General features: G+C 38.4%; 2 protein-coding genes across 16 annotated transcripts in view; one reads left to right on the forward strand and one right to left on the reverse strand.

Moving 5' to 3' along the window:
- The window catches only part of PALMD (palmdelphin), a 53,545-nt gene extending 43,261 nt beyond the window's left edge, over window positions 1-10,284 (forward strand). Inside the window, exons 6-9 of the mRNA XM_072867168.1 lie at window positions 7,028-7,142; window positions 8,027-8,060; window positions 8,151-8,261; window positions 9,013-10,284. Of these exons, the coding sequence (XP_072723269.1) occupies window positions 7,028-7,142; window positions 8,027-8,060; window positions 8,151-8,261; window positions 9,013-10,151 (1,399 nt within the window). The 3' untranslated portion in view covers window positions 10,152-10,284. The remainder of the gene's footprint in view (window positions 1-7,027; window positions 7,143-8,026; window positions 8,061-8,150; window positions 8,262-9,012) is intronic.
- The window catches only part of FRRS1 (ferric chelate reductase 1), a 71,679-nt gene that overhangs the window by 21,120 nt on the left and 28,925 nt on the right, over window positions 1-21,634 (reverse strand). For 10 of the 15 annotated variants that reach the window (XM_072866727.1, XM_072866730.1, XM_072866729.1 and 7 more), the window contains one exon: window positions 18,072-21,552. In XM_072866727.1, coding sequence (XP_072722828.1) covers window positions 21,460-21,552 — 93 coding nt within the window. In that variant the 3' untranslated portion in view covers window positions 18,072-21,459. Of the gene's footprint in view, window positions 1-15,739; window positions 15,856-16,880; window positions 16,961-18,071; window positions 21,553-21,634 lie in introns of those variants that run through there. The other 5 variants (XR_012043287.1, XR_012043289.1, XR_012043288.1 and 2 more) reach the window with 5 other exon arrangements.

Consider the following 21,634-nt stretch of genomic DNA (forward strand, 5'->3'; position numbering starts at 1 on the left):
TTTGCCCCCGATTGCTTTCTTAAATCACAACATGGATCCTGGAGTAACATCTCAGCCCGTCTCTATTTTTTGATAATTACAAGGACTAGATGCAGATACACTGTGAATGGGAAGACCACACATTTAGTACTGCATCACATGTCCCAGAGCACACATATTATACCGAACAAGGCAGAAGTTCCTCAGCTCGTACACTTGACATATGCCTGAGCCTGTAACAGCCTGACTATAGAAATGTGCCTATTACCTTCCCACTAGAATTTTTGCCAGAGACTTGGTTCACATGTCAGCATGTACAAAAAAAATTTCATTTTAGAATTCCTTTCCCATGTAGGTGGGATGCAGGGATAACAGGTTTGTTTTGTTGTGTTGTTTTTGGTGGGGGTTTTTTTTGTTTGTTTGGGTTTTTTTAATAGTTTCTACTTATATGCCTGCATTTAGGAGACATGTATTAGGTATGAATTCTTTTCCTACATAGTTCCAGATTCAGTTAATTACAAGTAAAGTTTGTATATCTAAAATGGCTGATATTCTGTCCATAAACCAGCAATTTAAATGCTGAAGAAAATGAAATGAAATAAGTTCACTTGCAACTGTAAGCACTACAGTGGAAAAAACTGCAATAACTGTTTGATTGCAGTTGCTGGCCTTTCTCCTCTTATTAAAAATATTATTCTTTTTCCAACAATATAAGGCTATTTGTTTTACTATACTTCCTTAACAGAACCTGTGAATGGTTCCTCTTTTATTTTTATATATGCTGCTCTTTCATGACAATTGATTTTTTTCATGGTGAACTAAGTATTTCCACAGCCATTTGTTGTTAATACAAGTGTTACCAACTAACTTTTCCTGCCTGTGACCTTCTCCTGGGAAGCTCCACCAAATTGCTTTCTCCTTAAAATGATTCCTACTTCTCGATGTTCATCTGAAATACTTCAGATTTATTTGTAGTGAAATGAAGCAGACAAATTACATCAGCATAAAATGAAAAGATTAACTGACAAAGAAAGTATAACACAAAATGACATGCTGCCTTCACTCTTACAATAACAACTTCACAGGTATAATGCATCCTAGAAATAAAAATCAGTACAGAAATGCTCCTAATTACATTCCTGAGCCACTCTGAATTCAGAGGACTTAATTCACCATTGCTGAAGTTCTAAAGACAGTTTAGACGTTTGTAAGGCCTTGATATCAAAATAAATATCGTCATTACTGATATACTTACTCTCATAACCAAACAATCTACACACCTTAGAGCCTTTGGCAGCTTTTATCTTCACGATACACAGAGGACTCAGACAAGGACATTTGATTTTACAGATGGAGAACGGAGGCAGAAGAACATACCTGGAGTCATGTGGGAACTTCCCTCTGAACTAGGAATTTAAGCAGGTTTATTCACATCAAGCATCTTTTGCTATAAATTATACTTTCTACCACTCCTCAATAGCTGTCTAGCAAAGGCCTCTAGAAAAACATCCATGCTGCCTTCCAAATATCATTACATTTTGTTCAGACATACCCAGCCCAGTTTCAAACCAGCCAGCAGAGATACAGAAACCTAGTAATACAGAGTTCAGTATGAATAAAGTCCACTAAAAAGCACAAAATATGCACCATACAGTACTTGTACAGTGCTTTTGCTATGGCATATATAGCACCCAAGCTAACAAAAGCTTGCTTGACTACATATACGTGAAGTCATACCTTTGACCTGCCCTGTAAATCAAAGATTGCTAAACTGGTCATGTAGACACATCATGCTGAAGCAGTAAGATATATTATTGAGAAGCTCAGTAGAATTCTTTCTTCTGGGCATCTGATTATTAAACGTCACTTGATTCAGATAGATTCTGTCCACTCCAATGATTATTCTGCATGGGTTTTATCATCAGTTAAAAAATCTGAATCACTTTAAAGACTTTTTTAATACCCTTGGACCAGTCTTTGTTTCTTTCCGCTGAGATGACAATTGCAATTGTAGGCAGATTATTTCCAGTAGTGGCATGGGCCTGTCCATCACCCTCCTAAATAGGACTTCTGTTTTGAAACATTCTTTACTTGGGTGTCAAATAGAGCTAGTGTATGTCTGCTAATCAGTTTGGATTTGAGCATTTTTTGATAAGAGGGAGAGTTCCATTCTTTGTATCAGCAACAAAACAGTGAATAGCGAGTGGCCTGAACCACCTTGCACACAAACAGCTGAATGCTCTGGTTACAGACAAAAAACAGCATTTACATTATCTGTCCTATTCACCCTCTTTACATGTTAGAAGTTACAGTCAGCCAAGTGAGCATGTCTTTGGTCAGGGTACAAGCTGAATGACGAATTAGGAGTCCCATTTTCTCTTCTGAGCAAATAGCACTCATTCTTGATGGAGTTAGTTGCTAAACAACATACTTCAAAATGCACAAACAACATCACAGTTAACTAAGGTCTATTCAATGGTTTGTAATGTGATACGTGAAGGCAGGCTAAGGCTACATGGACTCCAGAGCTGCTAAAGCATTTGACTCACCTCAAAACATGTGATGACTTGCTAAACTGCTTTTTCCTCTCAGTCCAGTATTCACCAGGGTGGTATCCTCCTATCTGCTTTTCATTCTTAAGCCGTTTATTTTTCTTCTGGGGTGGCAGTGTTGCCAACCCAAGCAGATTAGCTGGTGGCCAGCAGCAGTCAGGTATGCTCTGTAGAATTTCTTAATTCAGCTACTACTTTGGCACAGAAACCTCCAATTTAGTATCAGCTTCTAAGGTTCCTTCTTTCATCCACACCTCCATACTAATTTTCCCCTCTCAAATAACGAACGCTACTCAAGGGAGAAGGACAAATATCCAAAGGATTGATTTAATACAGTAGCTATGTCATACTTCCATTTATCTACAAAACACAGCAGCACTATCAAAAGATAGTTTCTTATAATTGCTAGTGTAGTTGCTAGACCCTTTCAAGACAAATACAAACTGTGATGTAACTTCATAAAAATTTCTTTGATTTAGAAGTTTCTAAAGACACACCAGAAAGATTCTGGCCTAACTCTTCAACTGCACGAAGTCAAAAGAACTTTGATTTCTTTGAACTGTATATATTGCATCTTTTAAAAGTTTCTGTTCAACAAAGTCCAGCGTGCACACTCACAACATCCTCTGAAAATGAACCATCAAATCTATGTCTATATGCAAGTATGAGTGCAAAAGAGATACTGAAGGTCTACATGCAATTCCCATTACATCGGTATGAGAATTTTTCCCTAACCCCACTGAGCACTGAATCAGTCCTCTTAATTACCATATGAAGTGGGTGTTGGTATGGGTGTGAGAGCATATATAAGCTTAAATAATACTTTATTTTCTTGATCTCTCAGATAACTATATGGGGTTTGTCATCTTTGATTTATTTGGGGTTGTGTTTTATCTTTCTCTCTCCCCTCCCCCCCCTTTTTTTTTTAAAAAAATACCTTTCCAGGATTTTTCCTCCTCTTCTTCCACCTATGTGTCTAGGAGTGTTTAGAGTCCAGACTGAAATAAACCCATAGTAAAGGTTAAAGGTTAATGATTCTTCAGTTCATTATGCTTCTGTGAGCTTTTAATGATTAATTTTCACCTTAGTTGTTGGTGAAACAAATAAGGCTTGGCTTGTTTCACCTTAACATTGCGATCAAGCCTCAAGTAAAAATACAACATTTCAATATATTAAACAAATACTATTCTGTAAGAAGTGCAGAAATATGGCACATGGTCATTGCATTAGTTTCTTCTATAGCCCTCCAAGGATATTCATCCCCCTCATTATAAAATTTTATATTTTAGCACTATAATCAGTACCTTTGAGCAGGCTCCTAAGGGCATCTTGCAGAGCTCAGGTCCAAAGTGTTAACTGCTTTTAAATATTTTTTTAGCTTTTACTTTCATCCTCAATGCATTTTTCTTCACATCTCAGGTCTGTGATACCTTTGTGTTTCACAAAAGAGGGTATTCTCACAAATAAAAGTCCACACAGTATCTTATTATTGTAGCTCTACAAATCTGAGTTTAAATAGGGCAAGAGCCACAGTGTTATTCAGACTCCTCAAGCAGTCACACAGAAGGAGATAAATAATCCTTCTCTGCCAGCCTGCATTCAACTTTTCTGGTCTGTTTACTTTAAAGGGAGGACAGATTTCTATTATTAATGTTGACTTTGGGGTAATATTGTGGATCCTAGCACATTCTATAGAATAAGTCAAAACATAAAACAATTTTTTCTATAGGGTTATAGGCCATCATTACTCTATTTGTAACTTTGGCTCAGATCATCTAGCTGTAACTCTATTCTGACTGGTCTCAGCAACTACTAATATCAGTTGCTGTTGCCCTAAGTCTACAGTCATCAATTTCTGACATGGATTCAAAAACAATGGAAGACACATTTCACTCAAATATGGAAGGTTTTGAAATTTGCTTTTGTATTTTTTCTTTAAGTTAAAAGAATTTCTTCCAAAAACAATCCCAAAAATAAAAGGCAGATGAACCAGGAGACTGAAGCTATATGGCACTCACCTAGAGCATGAGCAATCCAGTTCAAGTCCCAGTTCAGAGTTAAATCTGGACTTGATTCTAGACCTTCATGGGGAAGTGACTTCCCAACTACTAGGCTAGTAAGGCAAATTTCTATCTAAAACCCAACAAATATGCACTTATACAGAAAGGAACAGTCTTGACTAGAAAGAATAAAAAAAAAAAAAAAGGATACGGGACACCTGCTTAAGTCACTGCCTTAGTCACCAGAGAAAAGAATTTGACTGAGATACTTTACCTTAGAGGTGTGCTTTAACCAGACACAGCTTTCTCCCTCTCTCACGTACACAGAGATTAGATATTTTACCCTGGACCTTTCTGTCTAGAAACATTTTGTCAAACATCTTAGTGCTAAGAAAATAAAAACTGTAATTAGGAAGAAGATGCCTTAAACATTGTACTCAGCTTTAATATGCAAGAAACCATGTAACATAGATTTAACATATAACAAAGAGGGGAGGGAAAGGGAGCTGTGACCCCTTTTAAATAATGTACAAACCTACAGCAGAAGTCAATAGCCCAAAAGAAGTTTTGACTGCTGAGCTTCAATCTCCCTTTTACATAACTATAAAGGTTTTGTAAGAAAATAGTTAGCCCGTCAGCCATGTCTTAAATGGCAAGATGCTTCTGGTTTGCTCTGCTAAAATCTGACAGGGATAAGTCAATTGCTGAATATCCTGTTGTCTTAGAGAATATCCAAAGTTAGTATATTTGGTATTCATAAGAGGTAGGCTTGTAGTCTTTGTAAAACAAAGCTCTCAGAGACTAGACCTGAATACAATCAAGGTGGCTCCTCCTCTAATAAATACACCCTTAAAAATTGTTTCTTAGTGTTGGAAGTCTCACCTAATGGCAATCTTAGAAAGTGATTCCTATTAGTACTTGATGCAACACGTATCCCACCTATGTGAACTACCCAGTTTTTTCTTGTAAATTCATTGGTAATACTTGTGAGGATGTTACTTGAGCAAACACTGCAAACATTAACCTTCCTAGCTGCTTGTCCTAGATGCATTGAATCAATATGTCTTACATGATTGCTGTTCTGCTGAAAAGGAATGCGTTCCAGAAACAAAATTTCTGCACTTTTGCCAGAGAATTAAGGACACAAAATGCCAATGAGTGACTAAAAAGGACACATGTATGCCTGTAAAAGCCTTAGTACACAGTCCCAAAGAGGAGCCCTTAAAACTTACTGGTATTTTTAAGTCCGTAGCTACACAAGCTCTGGTCTAGTCTATCAGGAACACTACAATAGCACCCACCCCACATCAGCAATATCTTGCATTTTTAATCAAGAGTTTTTCCCCTGAAGAATCAAGCTTCAGGCTGTCAGTCAAACACTGTTACACCTGTTTTACCAAAACAAAGAATTCTGAAATCCCAGAACCCACGTTCACACATGCAAAACCATGGAGAACTGTCTTGGCATCTTGGAGCTGAACACACACACACCCCCCCCCCCCCCCCCCAGAAAGCCCCTTCATCATCCTGGGTGTTTGTAAATTCTTCATTCTCAATCCCAGACAGACTGGAAAACAACAAAGCTTCAGACTTTAGTCTCTTGAGCATCCTCCCACTATGCAGGTTGCTTAGTTTTCAAAATCCACACAAGTATGAACTTATCACTTCATAAAAGTAGTCTGCAAAGCACATCACTATTATGATGTCTAGCTGTATTCATTTTCATATTAGAAAATTAATTAAGAGCTGTTTTATCTACAAAATCTACTTGCAAATGCCATTATTATTTTATCAAAAAAATGATAACTGTTCCACCCCTCAGAAACACGAATGCAATTCAATTTCCATTGATAGAGGTGGTTCTTCTGGAATTGTAGCTTCTAGCTGTAGATTGACTAGAACTTTCCTCCGCAGGGGATCCTCCTGAATACAGTTTGGCTACATATATTAAAATCTAGCATATGGGGTGATGTACTCTAGCCCTTTAAGTACTACCAGTTACAAGAACATTCTTCTGACTTTCTTACAACAAAAGAATTTGCTTCTTTTCATCATGTGTACAAGTACACATACAAAATTAAGAGACAAATAAAATCATAACCCTGGTGTCTGTATACTAGATTCCTACATCTTAATTACAAGGGAGTAATCACATTTCTTGAGACAATGTTGGAGAGAAAATTTGCTTAGAGATGAGGAAATGCTGTGGGGGCCTATATTCCTTATCTATTCCCTCCTGAAACATAAGTTAATTTCAGCCACTGTTTTCAAAGTAGGCTCAGAAGGAATCTATGGCAGGTACTTTTTTTTTTTTTAAATGAGAATACTATTTCACAGTATTTCCTGATGCATGTGAAATTATAAGCTGATCTCATATTAGAGCAAAATTTGTCAGGGTAAGTAGAACCAGCCCCACTGCTGTCCACATTCACAATGTATTCAATCTGCAATGTTGCTCTCTGCCTGGTATTAAATCAAAGGGAATTGTGATTGCAGACTGGAGAAGGAAATTGAGACTCTGGAAAGAGAGGAAATGAAAGTCTCAGCTAAGGAAGAAGCAATTTTAAAGAAACTTAAGTCTATTGAGAAAACAACAGAAGACATAATAAAGGTTAGTGCCAAATTACTCCAGAAGTACAACTCGTTACTCGTTCATCATAACAACCACGGAAAGGGGAACTAGCTGGATCCTCTGAGTGGTCATGAGCTTTAGACAAAAGTGACAGTAGTTCAAATACAAGAGCGGTCAAGACATTACACTGTTCAAGTGCCCAAATGTCTCCATTTGCTTGTTTATGGGGGTGGGGGAGCAATTCCTATCATTACTCATCTATAGCACATCTCAAAAAAATAGCACTGCCACTGATACCAACCAGCAACTTTGCCTCTCAGCCAGAAATAGACATAAGAGGTACAGAGGCTGATGTATTCATACTCCTTCAGGTGATGTGCCCAGCTAAACTGCATCATGCTTTCCCCCAAGTCCCTGAGAGAGTTATGGTAAAACATGACTTAATATATTATCAGTCATTAGTTTTTTGTCAAAAAGTCATTTTGATATTTGAAAATAATCTTAAACTGTCTCAAAAATATAGTAATGAAACTAAACTTCAGTTCTCCAGTTGTTCTTACACACACACACTCCCTCTCTAAAGATATACGGGGAGATAAGCACAACTGGAAAGCCAAAGTAAAGCCTTTGAAAGTCTTTGAAGCCAACCAGCTTGGGCCACAGTGTGAGGCTGTGTCACTGATTAAAACTTTGTAATGTCCTGTCCTTCCCTGTGTGACTTGGAATCACATTGGCAAAAAAGACCAGAAAAATTTCACTTTCTCCCTTGCCATGCTCCAACTAAGCAAGTTCCACTTTTAGTCCCTTCCCACTATGAAGCCGTGCACACAAAAAGTTAAAACTATCAGGTAAAGCAAAGCACTGTCTAGTTAACATCTTAAAACTGACTAATCACTTTTATTCTTAATGGTTCTCTTTTCTAGTCTGTGAAGACTGAAAAAGCAGGAGTTGAAAAAGGTATGTTTAGTCAAAAAAAAAAAATTTAAAAAGGTTCTTATAGAAGTCAGTGAAAACATACTACATGCTTTGTGGATCTTCTTTATTCAGAGGCAGCAGACTACATATATGCCAGCATACCTGACCTTCCCAAGTATTTCAGGCCTTCTGCACTGAGAAGTACAGCACATGCTACCACCGATGATGAAGAAAAGAGAAAAGGTACTGCTTATTAGTAACTCCAAAGGGTGTCCACATGTGCAAAGACATCCTATAAATTGGATCTAATACACTTTAAGGGAAGGACAAACATTATAGATATGGGACAATGTTGTTCTCATTTAAGCTACGTTATGTTATCAAGCAAAGTCATCAAAACTGAGAGGTGGGACACTGGTGTTAAGGTATGTGCTATTGAGAATAAGGATCAAGTGTTTTCAACACTGACACTTCTTTCCAGCACTTTGTTCCTCTACCTGGTGTAACTTTAAGTAGTTCCTCCCTTCATATCATACATTTCACATTTTCTATCTGTACTTACACCCACTGGGCAGCCAGCAGTAGTCTGGTTATTTCCCAACTACTGCAAAGCCTCCTAACCCTTCTGAGTGCCCAAGACTCTTTAGTCTTGTAGCAGGTTGAGCTCTTACAACTGCTATGGCCCAGCACAACACCAGGGACCAAAGTTAAATCTGGCTTTCTCAGTTGATCACGTAGCAAGAACTGGCTCCTCAACAGCTTATTTTTCCTCACAGAATTAGATCCAAACAAAAATAATTTTTTCCACTTCAACTTTTGACAGGATGGAAGGGGGCATTCAAAATGAGAATCCAATATATTGGTTATGTATGTGATAATTTCCATGTATTTGATAATTCATTCTGACAGTCATTCTCTATCACTGTCAGTACTCTTCTATAATATTTCTTGCAGCTGCTGCATTATCAGTTTAAGCACTTGTTTCTTTCACCAGCATTGTTTGCCATGGAAATTAAAGTTGAAAAAGACATGAAGACAGGAGAAAACACAGTGTTATCAACAATACCTCTTCCTTCAAAGGAGTTTAAAGAGACAGGAATTAAAGTCTATGATGATGGCAGGAAGTCAGTCTATGCAGTGTCCTCAAATGGCAGCACAACACAAAATGGGATGGATGAACTTGCTCCTGTTGAGGTGGAGGACCTGCTACGGCAGGCAACTGAAAAAAATTCCCAGTCTCCCACGGAGTATCATGAGCCTGTGTTTGCAAACAAATTTTGCAGGCCAGTTACTCCTCAAAAAGATAAATTAGTCCCTGGACCAAAATTGGAAGACATGCACAGAAGAGAGATGAATGGATTTAGCAATCATCAGACAGAATTCTCCTCCAAAACAGAACCCTTTATGCAGCAACATAAAGCGAATGGGCTTGATCTTCCAAAGGCAATGCAGCCAAAGTCTCCCTCTCCAGTACTTTCCCGTTCAGAGAAGAAAGTGCACACTAACCCTGAGAACAGGATGATACATAATGAAGAAAGAAAAGCTGCATATGAGGAATTAAAACCTTACCAGAATACAAGAGAAAGACATAATGAGACAAGGTTTTTAAGTCCCTGCCATCTTAATGAAACATCCCCTGCACCTCAAGATGAGGAAGATGTTCAGTACAGCATTGTCCAAGCTGTACCATGTTACGTGGATGATTCAGAACCAGTAACAATGATTTTCATGGGTTATCAGCGCATTGATGATGATGATGCAGAAGCAGACCAAAAGTTGTCACGATATGATGGAGTTATCCGTGCAGAATTAGTTATCATTGATGATGATGAAGATGACAGCAAATCTGAGAAACCAGCATACCATCCCATAGGTCACTATAGTCAGGTTTATCAGCCATCAAGCAGGAAAATCACAGATGTCCCACAGACGAACCCTGTGAGCAGTCTGGGTGCGAGCCTGAACAAGGTACCCCACAAAAATTCCATCTCCCTGCGAGAACAAGAGGAACACTTAAGCTCACCGACACACCATGCTCATCTTCACGGCCAGGTATCTGGAGACGGTACAGAAGATCCCTCACTAACAGGTAACAGAAAAGGAAAATCATGTCACTGCTGTTTGCTCATGTAGCAAACTGTTACTACTCTTATCTACTAGCAAGTGTTCCACTTGACTATTTGGATTGTTTCGTGGACTAATATGCAATTACTAATAATTTCTTTCCTCTTGTTTGTTGACAAATGCCAATTTGCATTTTGGTAGTTGAATTATTTCATCTTTAGCAATGCACTAGTTACCCTATCAAAATTTGGAAAATAAACTATCTCAGAAAAGCCATTTCTGTAACCTTCAAAGATTAAAAGTGGTCCTCTTTCAAGTGACAATTAAAAGTTCCATTAGTGCTACCTCAGTTAGCAGAATTAGTTTTCATTTCTACCAGGTAACTAACAGCATTGCTTCTTAACACTGTCTCCTCACTGGAATGTTTTTGTGCCTATCTGCATCCTAACTACTTCCTAGATAATCCAAATTGTTCCTTAAATCAGAAAGACTGTTTAGTAACCAGCTTTACACTTTGCATTTTTCTGGAATCAGCATTGCCAACCTTGCCTTGACAGTGTTTATGCAAATTTTAGCATTTTTTTTGTTAACCTGAGTTAGATATTTTTATAGTCTCTGAAAGTTTTCATCACTGCATGTGGTTACTCCATATAGTCCATAGTGTTATTTTTTTAAAACTTTTTATATTAATACTTAAGGTGTCTATTTCTTACTATAAAGTTTTATTATAAAAGGTTGAAATAACAATAGCAAGATCTTCCAGAAACACGGAAAGCTCTTCTTTATGATTTTGTTCCACTTTAACACATACAATTAAACTGCATTTAAGTATATTTACAGAGCAGGGGATTTCAGACAGTAGTCACATTCTACTTCAAGGAAGGAACACTGTGCTTGAATTATAGAAAGATCATGGGTCCTGATCCCATATTCTCTGCCTGCTCCTCTTCCAGACTATATTCTGAATAATTTTGCAATTTGACAGCAAAAGTGTAAGTTTGGGCCCTGCCTAAAGCTGCAATAGCAGCCTAGCATTTCTTTACAATACAGGTAAAGCCAGGAGAGAGGGTGGTCATTGGATCACATAAAGAGTTTCAGGTATTTTTGCATCAGTATGCACTGATTCGGAAGAGCTGTTCAGTAAGTAATGCTCTCAGTTTATAACAGTATCAACCTCATGCAGCCACGCACACAACAGCCTCAAATATTCCAGCAGTGCTGCCCAGCCTTTCTGATCAATGAGCCCCCTGCACTTTTCTATCACTTGAGAGGACCTTTGCTTCTTGGAAACACCAATCCTGCCATCTGTGCACTTCCCTGTGTCCTCCAGGACCAAAGGCTGCTGCCATCAACTCTTATGCATGCCAGCAACTAAAAGCAAGAGTAGCTGGTATAGGCAAGATAAACCACTCCAGCAACTGCTCCAGCCCGCTATATTTTGGGATTAGTCCCTTAATTCCCCCATCACATACGTATATGCATACAATGGAGAAGCGACACTCACCACCCACCAGCTGGTTGCTGCTGAAACAATTCATTCATCCTACAGCCTGCTGCGTGGGCGCTCCTGAACAGATCCTGGGAAAGAGGTTTCCAAGAAGTAACTGGGAGCTGGCAGTACCATTTGGGTAGGCTATATACAGGCCACGAGATTTTAGCTGAGCACCTCTATCTGTAACAATCTTTGCTTATTTTTGTCTCCTGAAAGAAGCGTCTCAAACATCTTCATTTTTCCCTGCCACTCATAGACACTCTGAACAATCTGGGTTCTCTCTTGAGGTTAGTGGAAAACAAATGCTGACTTTCAGGGAAGGGGGATAAGTGTAAATCTAGCAAACATATTTGAGAACCTGTTCTGTTAATCTGTATTTGGTCTTACCCATTTACTTACAAGTATCCTACCAAGGAGAAAATAGCCAATTGGGAAAAAACTAGTCCCAATTAAATTAAAAACAGTTTGGAAACTGCCTCAAAAATGCACCCCAACAGTCAGCACTGCCTCCAAGTGAGTGTCTTAAGTGCCCAGTAGAATTTGGAACTAAGCCATATTCCTCTTTACCCCTCCACCTATTTATTGCCACTCCCTGGGACATTTTGATCAGTGGAAAAAGCCAGGAAGTGACTCAATTTTTCCCAAGCAGTCCTGTAATCCTACTGTGACTTCTAAAAAGGAAACAAAACAAGGAAAGCCTCTTAAATCTAGAACATTGTATTACACAGAGCTGTTTCTTAGGGAAATAAATACTTTTCAAAGTAGCCACTGATGCCCAGCCTAGCAGGTTCACCCTAAACACCACCAGTGAAAAGAGGGGAGTCAAAATTATTTTTGGTACCTCATCATTCATTACGAAAACAACAAACTGTAGAACAGAAAAGTAATCCTCTCTGAAATGAAAGCTCTGGGGGGCAATTGCAGCATTTGAACATTAAACAGGCACTGAGGACTCCGAAAGAGAATGAAAAGCAAGGAAGCACAGGACAGACCAAGGAGACAGTCCCTTATGTAACCACCTTGCTTTGGGAAAGAAATGAACCTTCAGAGCAAGTTACTGAAAAAGTTAGTGATGGCCAAGGACAACTAGGAGCCAGAGGGATTGTTCCATGTGCCAATCTAGAGAGACATATCATTAGAATGATGCCCCCAAACTGACAGAAATGTAGGACATACCTCTTTCCATATGGGACCAATTTTCCTTTCCCCATGAGCTTGGTGGGGGACCAATATCTCAAAGTATCTGCCCTCAGAAAAACCATGCAGAGAGAAGGATGACAATGCTATAATTAGGACACCAGTGTTTTGCATTATTAGAGCTTATTTTCTTCTTTAAATTTCAGTCAAATGAATTAGTGTGCAAACGTTTTGAAGATTCAATACTCATTAGGGAAATTAAAAGTCCTTGGAGAGGAACAAAAGCTAGACATAGTGGAATGAATAAGGAAAGGAAAAACTTAAGCTGAATAGGCCGTAAAACCTACTGACAGAGTGGAACAGGCTCTCATGGGACATAAAAGTCCAAGGCTTTTGGCAGGTAGCTAGTCTAGATTAGCTAATTTTTTTTCCTTACCACTGGAAACTCTGCAACCTTCAAAAAACACAATGGAGACTTAGCTCCATTTGCATTGAAGAAAGTAACATATAACAAAACTTTTTAATAGAGAAAGATTCATGCATGGCATGGCTGTTTCTGTAACGCATAAAGCAAGACAAAAACGGACTGTTGGCTATAAGTGAAGCATCAGACTGATTGTTCTCTCCAACCACAACCAGGACTTGAATCTTTCAGAATTCCTTGGTCTGCAAAAAGTACACAGGGTCTTTGTAAGAGCTAAGCTTAACATCAGTGGCCCTATGATATAAAGTTACACTCAGATGCTTCTATGATTTGCAACAACTTCAGCATTCAAAACATAACTTGAGTTGGGCATTTGCTGACATGCATATATCAAGTAAACAGCTGCTTTGACCCCCTGTCTCTCAGTACAGAGATACATGCAGGGTGAAGGAACAACACATGCTATTTTGGGTGACTCTTCAAACTAACAGGTCAGAGGGCTGGAGATTATTCCCACTGAATTCTCAGATCAGCTATGTGGAGGGGGGAGGCTCTTACATATCAAACAGCAGCATTATATTGCTGTTCTAAAAATAACCTTAACATTTAATTATCTGCCCTGCACTGTCACTTTCAAACTAACCCACATTATACCCAGTTACAGATAGTAGCCATACTGATGTTTATACAGATACTAAGTTACTTTGTCAGACTCTGATCAGGAATATGACTAACTCCCAATCTGACTCACTACACCAGGAAGAGAGGAAAGTTTTCTGTGAACATCAACACAAAAGAAAAAGGCTTCCAAACATTTACAGCTCCCACTGAGGAGTTTAGTTTAAACAAAGAGTTTGCTTAATTATTCATGCATCCTTTTAATCTGTCAGCATCTAGTCAAGGACAATACCATCTGTCTGCAATGCGTTAGAGAACGTAACAGAAACAAACAGTTAGAAAAGAGCTGTGCTAGTTTTCAAATAGTGATAATGGAGTAATTTCTTAATATACTCGCTTTATTGCAAAATTACCAGAACTAATGCCTTCTACTGATTTCTTTTTATAACACTAAAACAATGCTTATTCTGCTGGATTAACCACTGGAGGTATGTGTATTCTTCATTTTTCTAAATAAGGAGATTTAGCATCATAAATAGAAAGTTAGTCTTGAAATGCAATGGCTTTGTTTTTGTTTTTTTTCAGCTCTGAGGATGAGAATGGCAAAACTGGGGAAAAAGGTGATTTAACAGCTGTAATGACATGGAAGTAAAATTTACTACTCAAAGCAGAATAAAGCTAAGAAGAGTTTCTTCAACACACCTTTTTTTGGATCATAATGCTTGTTTTGCTCCTCTGTTTTATGCATCTGCGTTATTTTGCCCTCTGCGTAATCCAATGGACTTTAACAGACTTTTAGATTTGACCAACTGCCACACACACACAAATCCTGTATTTTGCTGAAAGTAGTAGAAAGTTACTTAAGACCATAAATGCAGTGTATATCCAAGTATGAAGACATGCGTGTACCTTTTCCCACAATCAGGAATACATTGTTGCTATATACACAGAGCAGATAAATACCCATCTCCATGGAACTTCACAGGACATTGTTTCACTTCAAAGTGTGCCAATCTACCCAATTTTGATTGAAAATGCCATCCCAGCATTTTTCTGCTAAAAGCATTGGTTAATAAAAAACTAAACATGAGACATAGGAGCAGGAAGAAATGTAAATATAAAAGCTGGTTTCCAAGCATACCTTGGCCAAAATTTAAAGCATTCCTTTAAGTGACAGCAAAACAAACCAAAAATAGTTAAGTCAGCATTTAAATATTTAGCCACCTTCTAGAGCTCTACAGTCCACCCACCTTTTTATTTTACATATGAGAGTATAGCCATCCTCAGACCCTGCTCCCTTCCCCATACCACATACATGCTGCCCACCCATAACCTCACAGATCAATCCTGTGCATAACGCTATGAACAGCCTGACCTCCCAAGCAAGGTTTCATCTGCCTAGCTTGCTCAGAAAGCTCTGCTTTTCCATGAAACTGGTTGCCAGACAGGCAGTGCCTGTCCATCAAGAAAAAAAAAAAAAAAAAAGACTGCTTAGTATATAGGTTTCAGTTGGCCAGGGAGCTAAAATTAGCACAAGCCTCCCATCAGAAATACTGAGTTGCCAATGGCTTGTCCTGCAGCCGCAACAGGTCTGTTACAGGTGCAGCCACTGCTGGGCACAGCTTTCCAGCAAGGTCCAAGGCTCCCACCAAGGAACAGGTTAATTCTTTCCACATGAGGGAGGAGCTAAGGGCCCTTAAAGCAGCCATAAGGTACAATTACACCTAGAAAAATCAGATGCAAGTCAGATTTTTCCAGTACATAGTTCTTGGTAGGGGGAAGTGCCTCATAGCCTACATCCTTATATTCAAATCAGTACGACAGCTTTATTTTGCTAGGTCTTAGCCTGGTTTGAATCACTAAACAGATTAAGCTCAGGTTATGTTATTCTAGTACAGCTGACTCAAATTTTGCACCAGCAAAAAAAACAACCATAACTATTTTGCTGGTCTTCCTTGTTTCAAAGCAAGAAACTGAAGCTACTACCTCATAGTGAGGCACGATGGTAGTAATCAGCTGACTTGTAGCCTCTAAACACCTGGTGGCTCCCAGTCTGAAGTAGGTAATAATCTCAAATTTCAGTACTTGTCAGAGATGGTTACCTGGAGAGTGGAATAGTAGATAAGAACAAATAAATTTAGCTATATTACACTTTGTCTATGTCTATCCTGGGGTTTGTTGGTTTTTTGGGGGGTTTTTTTTGTTTTTTTGTTGGGTTTTTTTGGTTTTGTTTTTTGGGGTTTTTTTACATCTTTTCAAAGGTTCTTAACAGGATACACCAAAAAGCGAGAGAGTAGGAGAATGATATGAAGCAGTCACAAGCAGTTTTTTTAACAGCGGCAGATTGCTGTGGACACTTATCCCCTGCCTTCAACAATAATCTGTGCTATTAAATTTAAATGATCTGGAAGAGGGGTCAAAAATGCTGCTGCCAACATAATATTATTCAAAGTAGTTTAAAAGAAAGGAGACTGAAGAGAGACTTCACAATAGTGAATGCAGAGTAAATCTGCAGGTGAAATTCACTACCAATACATGAAAAGTAATGTAAAAATAAAATAGAAATAACCCTAACCACACACAGCACAAGAAGTAGCTGTTAAGGTGGTGTTACGAACCTCTTGGCTAGGAAGCAAAACACCTTGGCATTATTTTAGATAGTCCTCTGAAAATATCAACTCCATGCTCAGAAGCCATGAAAACGAAGGGAGCTTTAGGACTCATTAGGAAAGGCACGGAAAACAAGTCAAAACACAACTATGGCATAGCACTTCATATTTACAACTTGAGAAGAGTTTGGTCACCCCATCTCTGAAGGGACAAAGAAAGAAGGGTAATGAAGATTATCAGAAATGTGACATTATCAGAAGTGCGAAATACAGCAGCAGTCATAGAGGGAAAAAGACAGTAAGGCACAGACATGAGAGGCCTAGAGAACTGTGACAAAGTCAGGATGGTAAAAACAAAATACCGGTCATTAAAAAATGGCATCAAGAAGCAGGCTTAAAACAAAAACAAGAAGTACTTTCTCACAGTGACTAATTAAATGGGAGGGCAAAAGCATTAACAGATTTATTTTTTTTTTTTAAATAACTCATTGCACATTTCGTAGATAAAATTCACTCACTACAGAAGCTCACGGTCCAGCTGCGGTTTCTAGCTTAGGACATCCTTGCACAGATTCTGGCAAATAGCAAGGAGATCTTGCTGGAAAGAGAAAGACATCGCTGCAGTCTTGTTACGTCTCTTGCTCTAAGAACTCATTACTACCACTTCTGGAGACAATACTAGGCTCAGTAGATCTTTACTTTGCCATGTGGCAATTCTGATGTCACGTATATTAAAACTATTCAGTTTGTGCCAGATGAATCTGAACTGTCCCACACTAATACACTAGCTATGTAACAGCATGTATATCAGAGCATTAATTTGGAGGAACAGAGACAAAAAATGGAGCATTCAAGAGTTGTGTGCTTCTGGGAAGCAGGGATGTTCATCATCTGAGTGCTGCAGCCCAGAGCTTTCCCACATCCCATATCAACAAGAACAGAATTACAAGAAGGCAGATCATCTTTTTCACATGCCAGTACAGATGCCATGCAAAATTCCAATTCATCATTAAAGCCAAACGATTTCTAAGGTCCAGCAAGACAAAAGTCTCTCAGAAACAAAGCCACAGCTGGAGATCCTCTTAGTGTAGTATCATTTATACAGGACGACTATCATTGATATCTGGTTCAGTGCGACACAGATGTTCAGCTTTTGTGGTTTGCAATATGTAAAGTCACTTTTGCACTGCGTGAGGAAGACCAGCAGAAGCTATACAGTGGTTGAATTATCTCATGTATGAGCTAAAACAGATGGTACCAAGCCTGTTCTGAAGCACTTGTCCTGTGCTGATTCTGCTGTTGCCACTCTCTCAGGTAAGTGAATGCAACACCTCCCCCCTTCACACATGCCCCTTAGAGAAGTTAGGATCAGACTGATGTGAGCAAAGAATTTCTCAGAATTACTAGCAGATCATCCCTCTTAACCATCCTTCTATTCACTTGGAGTCTTTCTTTCTTCAGCCTGCACTGAAGGTCTAAAATTGAGATACTAACTTCTGCATTGAAATGCAGAAGATTGCAGTTTTTCCTCGATGATTGCCATTCATCTTAAGTTGTTTAGAAAGGGATGTACCCGCATAGACCACAGTTTACACAAATGACAAAAGAAAACAGGCCGTAACTGTTCAAACAAAAGCTTAAGCATAGACATCAAGTAAACACCCATTTCATGTCTGTCTGTATGACCTGGCTTGAATTTAAAGATCGAGTTTGTTAACAAAGCTTGAGAATTTTTTTATTAGTTCACCTAGGAACACTTCCTGTTTTGGACATCCTTTACATATTTCAACTTCTCACTGACAGATTAAAGAAAGCAAGCAAAATAAAACTGCTGTTATTTGAACAAGAGCGCCACGTAGTGTTACAAGCCGTGATGGAAAACAAAAGGCAGGCAATCTCTCTAGCCTTCCCAAACCTGAGTAAAGGAAAAACATGGGCATTATTACACTGAATATGAAGTCTCCCCATCTTGTGATTTTTGACAAGACAGAAAACAGTATAGCTATCAGTGTAAGGAAGAGAAACAAAGCACACCTTTTTTTAGTTCATTCTGCAGCCTGCATGTCAGCTAGCAAAAAAATTATTTCAAGTAAAGCAAAGCAGCAGTGGATGCCATCGCATTTGAGCTATTTGCATATTAGTTTTTGTTCAAAACATATGCAAGAAGGACGATTTGTAGTTAAGTCAAGAGCAGATGACTAGTATTTGGAGGCTGCACCTAACAACTCAACAAAACAGTAAACTACTTGTTGTGAGACTGATCACAAGTTTCTACTTGACTGGGAGTGTTTGCCTGCCTAGAAGAACCCAAAAAGAAATATGCTAATGTTGATTTGTCATCACAAGTTTAATCTGAGACTAAAAGAGAACACTGAAACCTTCTCAATCTCTTCTTGTGAAGACGTTTTCTTGACTTCAGTGGGATTCCTTTATGAAGCAAAGCAATGGGAATTTTCTTCTGTACAATATTTTAACATTCAAGAAAAAAAAAATAAAATACAGCAGCCACCAGTGTCTCTAGAACTAAACTGCCTGTTGCCTGTTTTCCTGCTGATATCAAACACTTCCATAGACTTTTTTCTTCTTTTTTTCAGAGGAGTATACCAGAAATTTTGGAAGTCACTAGAATACAATGACACCTTGCTTCCTCTTACTAGTCATGCAGGAAGAGGGCAAGGGTGGTGGTGTGAACAAACATTGCACAAAATTAACAAGTCTTTCCATCAAATAAGTTACAATACCGCACATAAGGGCCTCACATAAGAAACTATGCAATATTGCTAGCACTGGGAAGGAACAAGTTATCCAAAGAGCAACTGACAACTTTGCCAATTTTAAAGCTGTATTAGATGTGGAACAAGGATTTTTTTTTTTCTTTCTTCCTGAGAAAAAGAAATTCTGCATTACAGAGAGAAACTATTTTCTTATTCAATTTCAATAAGAGTTTCTCCAGGAAGCATTGAGATAGCTTTAATTTATAAAACAACATCTACAAAGAAAACAGAAAATCCATTTTGCTGCTAAGCAAGACTATTCTTTTCTAGTTTCCATTTGATAGTGTTTTCACCTTACTAAAAGAGACAAGAACTTTAAGATATTTACTATCATGTTTTAAAAACACTGTGTTCATTGTCACATGCAAATGAAACAACACACAGTACAGCCATCGTATTACAGAAAGAATCCAGCATTGACTTTAATTTAAAGGCTATCAATTGTGCCTAGCTTGAGAAATTTTCTTCTATAAATTCATGGTATACGAAAGAGTCCCCCCCCAATACTTTTAGCACTAGATGGGCCTGTGATTCCCAGACTTTTGAGATCAGAGTTCTCTAAAAAACCCACACAATTAGCCATATACTTCTTGCCCTTCAGCATGGGTTTTGCTGTATTTCTTCATAGTCCCCCTTTCCCAATCTGCACATGACTTCTCCAGCTTCCAGGAGGAAGGGGGACAATTCAACTTACACTCACTTGTATTCTGCTGCTGCTGCTGACAAAGAGATTAATCCCAACTCTATAAATGCTCTTATGGCTAAACCAGTTACTTGAGCAGTGAAAAAGATCACTGACTACAAAATTGTAGCTTTCTGAATATGACTTGTCCCTGCAAGAGGCTGCATTGTGGATTTGGGGAGATGGAGGAAGAGACAGAAATAGATGGCTTTAGTAAATGGAGAGAACCACTACCTGACCCACATGTACAAACGACTACTTTAGAGCTGGCCATCAGGTAGTAAAGAGATGTTGCTTTAGTAGCCCTAGGCTGAGGATACATTTTGAAGTGTTAACAACTAAAAATCGATACTTTCCAGTATCAAAATTGAAGTGTGGAAGCAAACTGTTCGGAGCTGCAAAAAACAAAAGCAAAGCACTGTACTGCATGGCATATTAAGGGTTCATTTCCAAGATCCATTTCAAGAGTATCCTTCCATACTTAGGCAAACCATGAACCAAAAAAGTTAAACAATATAGTCTCTTTCCATTCTCTGTACCTAGTTCGTATATTTAGATAAATCTTTTGTTGACTAAAAAAATGCCCTCCCATATTCTTATAAAGACAGAACTGTCTCCTACACATGCCACCTCAAAGGACACTCGCTTAACATTAACAGAAGCTGTTTCCTGAATTCAAACCAATAGTTTGAATTGGTTTGAACCAACTTCTCGCTCAATAGTGCAAATACAACTGCAACATTCCTGAGCAAATATTTTCACTTCCATTTAAGCATCAAGTGGCATAAATCCATCTTAATCACACAGAAAAGTAATTCAGAAGCCACAAGCAACCAAAGACAGCAAAACACAGAAATCCATACACACAGATAGGTTCCTCCTGTTTGAGTTTTGGATAAGGACAAATGGTTTTAGTGCACTTATATTGCAAACACGTTTTCTCTTTATAGTTTAGAAGCACGGAGGGGTACAGGACAGAACAGTATTTTGAGTGAGGCAAATGGTGGTTTTACTAAAGGACCGATGTTCCCAAACCCATATGCTTGTGTAAGTGTACTGCTCTTAGAGCAGAGAGAATATTTTTTGCATTTAACTGCAAAGACAGACAACAGCATTTAGCACATGCATCAACCTGCATTTGTGACAGTTTTTCACTGAGGGGTTTTTTTTTAATGCACAAAACTGTCATGAGCAGGAAGTTGTGACATCACATGTCATTAGAACACAGTAAAGTAAGCAGATATTATAAGATTCTAGATCAATCTTTCCAGTTTTCCCAATAATATTCACAAAAGGTTTAGAGAACTGGCTATCAAAACATCGTTTTCAGCACATCTTCTCAGTCTTCTTAACCTACAAGCTTCAATCAAGTTAATTACTGCACTTAAAAAATAGAGACTTCATTCCTTACTCAGGCAAAGACTCCCATTAAAAGTCCCATCAGAAGACAACTTTTGCAGCACTGCAGCATCCTTCTATAGATTTGAATTCAAGTTCTCCCTAACACCGAGCATGACACACGTGTGCTATTATTCTTCAATCACATCTTCAGGGAGGTGTGGAGGGAAAGTTGTAATAGAAAGCATTCCTTGAAGGTTTTTCAACTGCACAATATTTCATGACAAAATCCTCAATGACTTTTCATATTTGGTTGATTGCTGCCAGGAAGGCAATGAGGAATACTATATTTCCACAGACATAGATGGTTAACACAACCTGTTTAAACAGACGACCCTGCAAGAGAAGGGGAAGAAAAGCCATAGAATTGTCAGTCTTTTTATTGGTTTAAACAAAGAATCATCCCATATCATAGTAG

The sequence above is a fragment of the Ciconia boyciana genome, chromosome 7 (assembly GCF_034638445.1).
Source record: "Ciconia boyciana chromosome 7, ASM3463844v1, whole genome shotgun sequence".
Taxonomy (NCBI): domain Eukaryota; kingdom Metazoa; phylum Chordata; class Aves; order Ciconiiformes; family Ciconiidae; genus Ciconia; species Ciconia boyciana.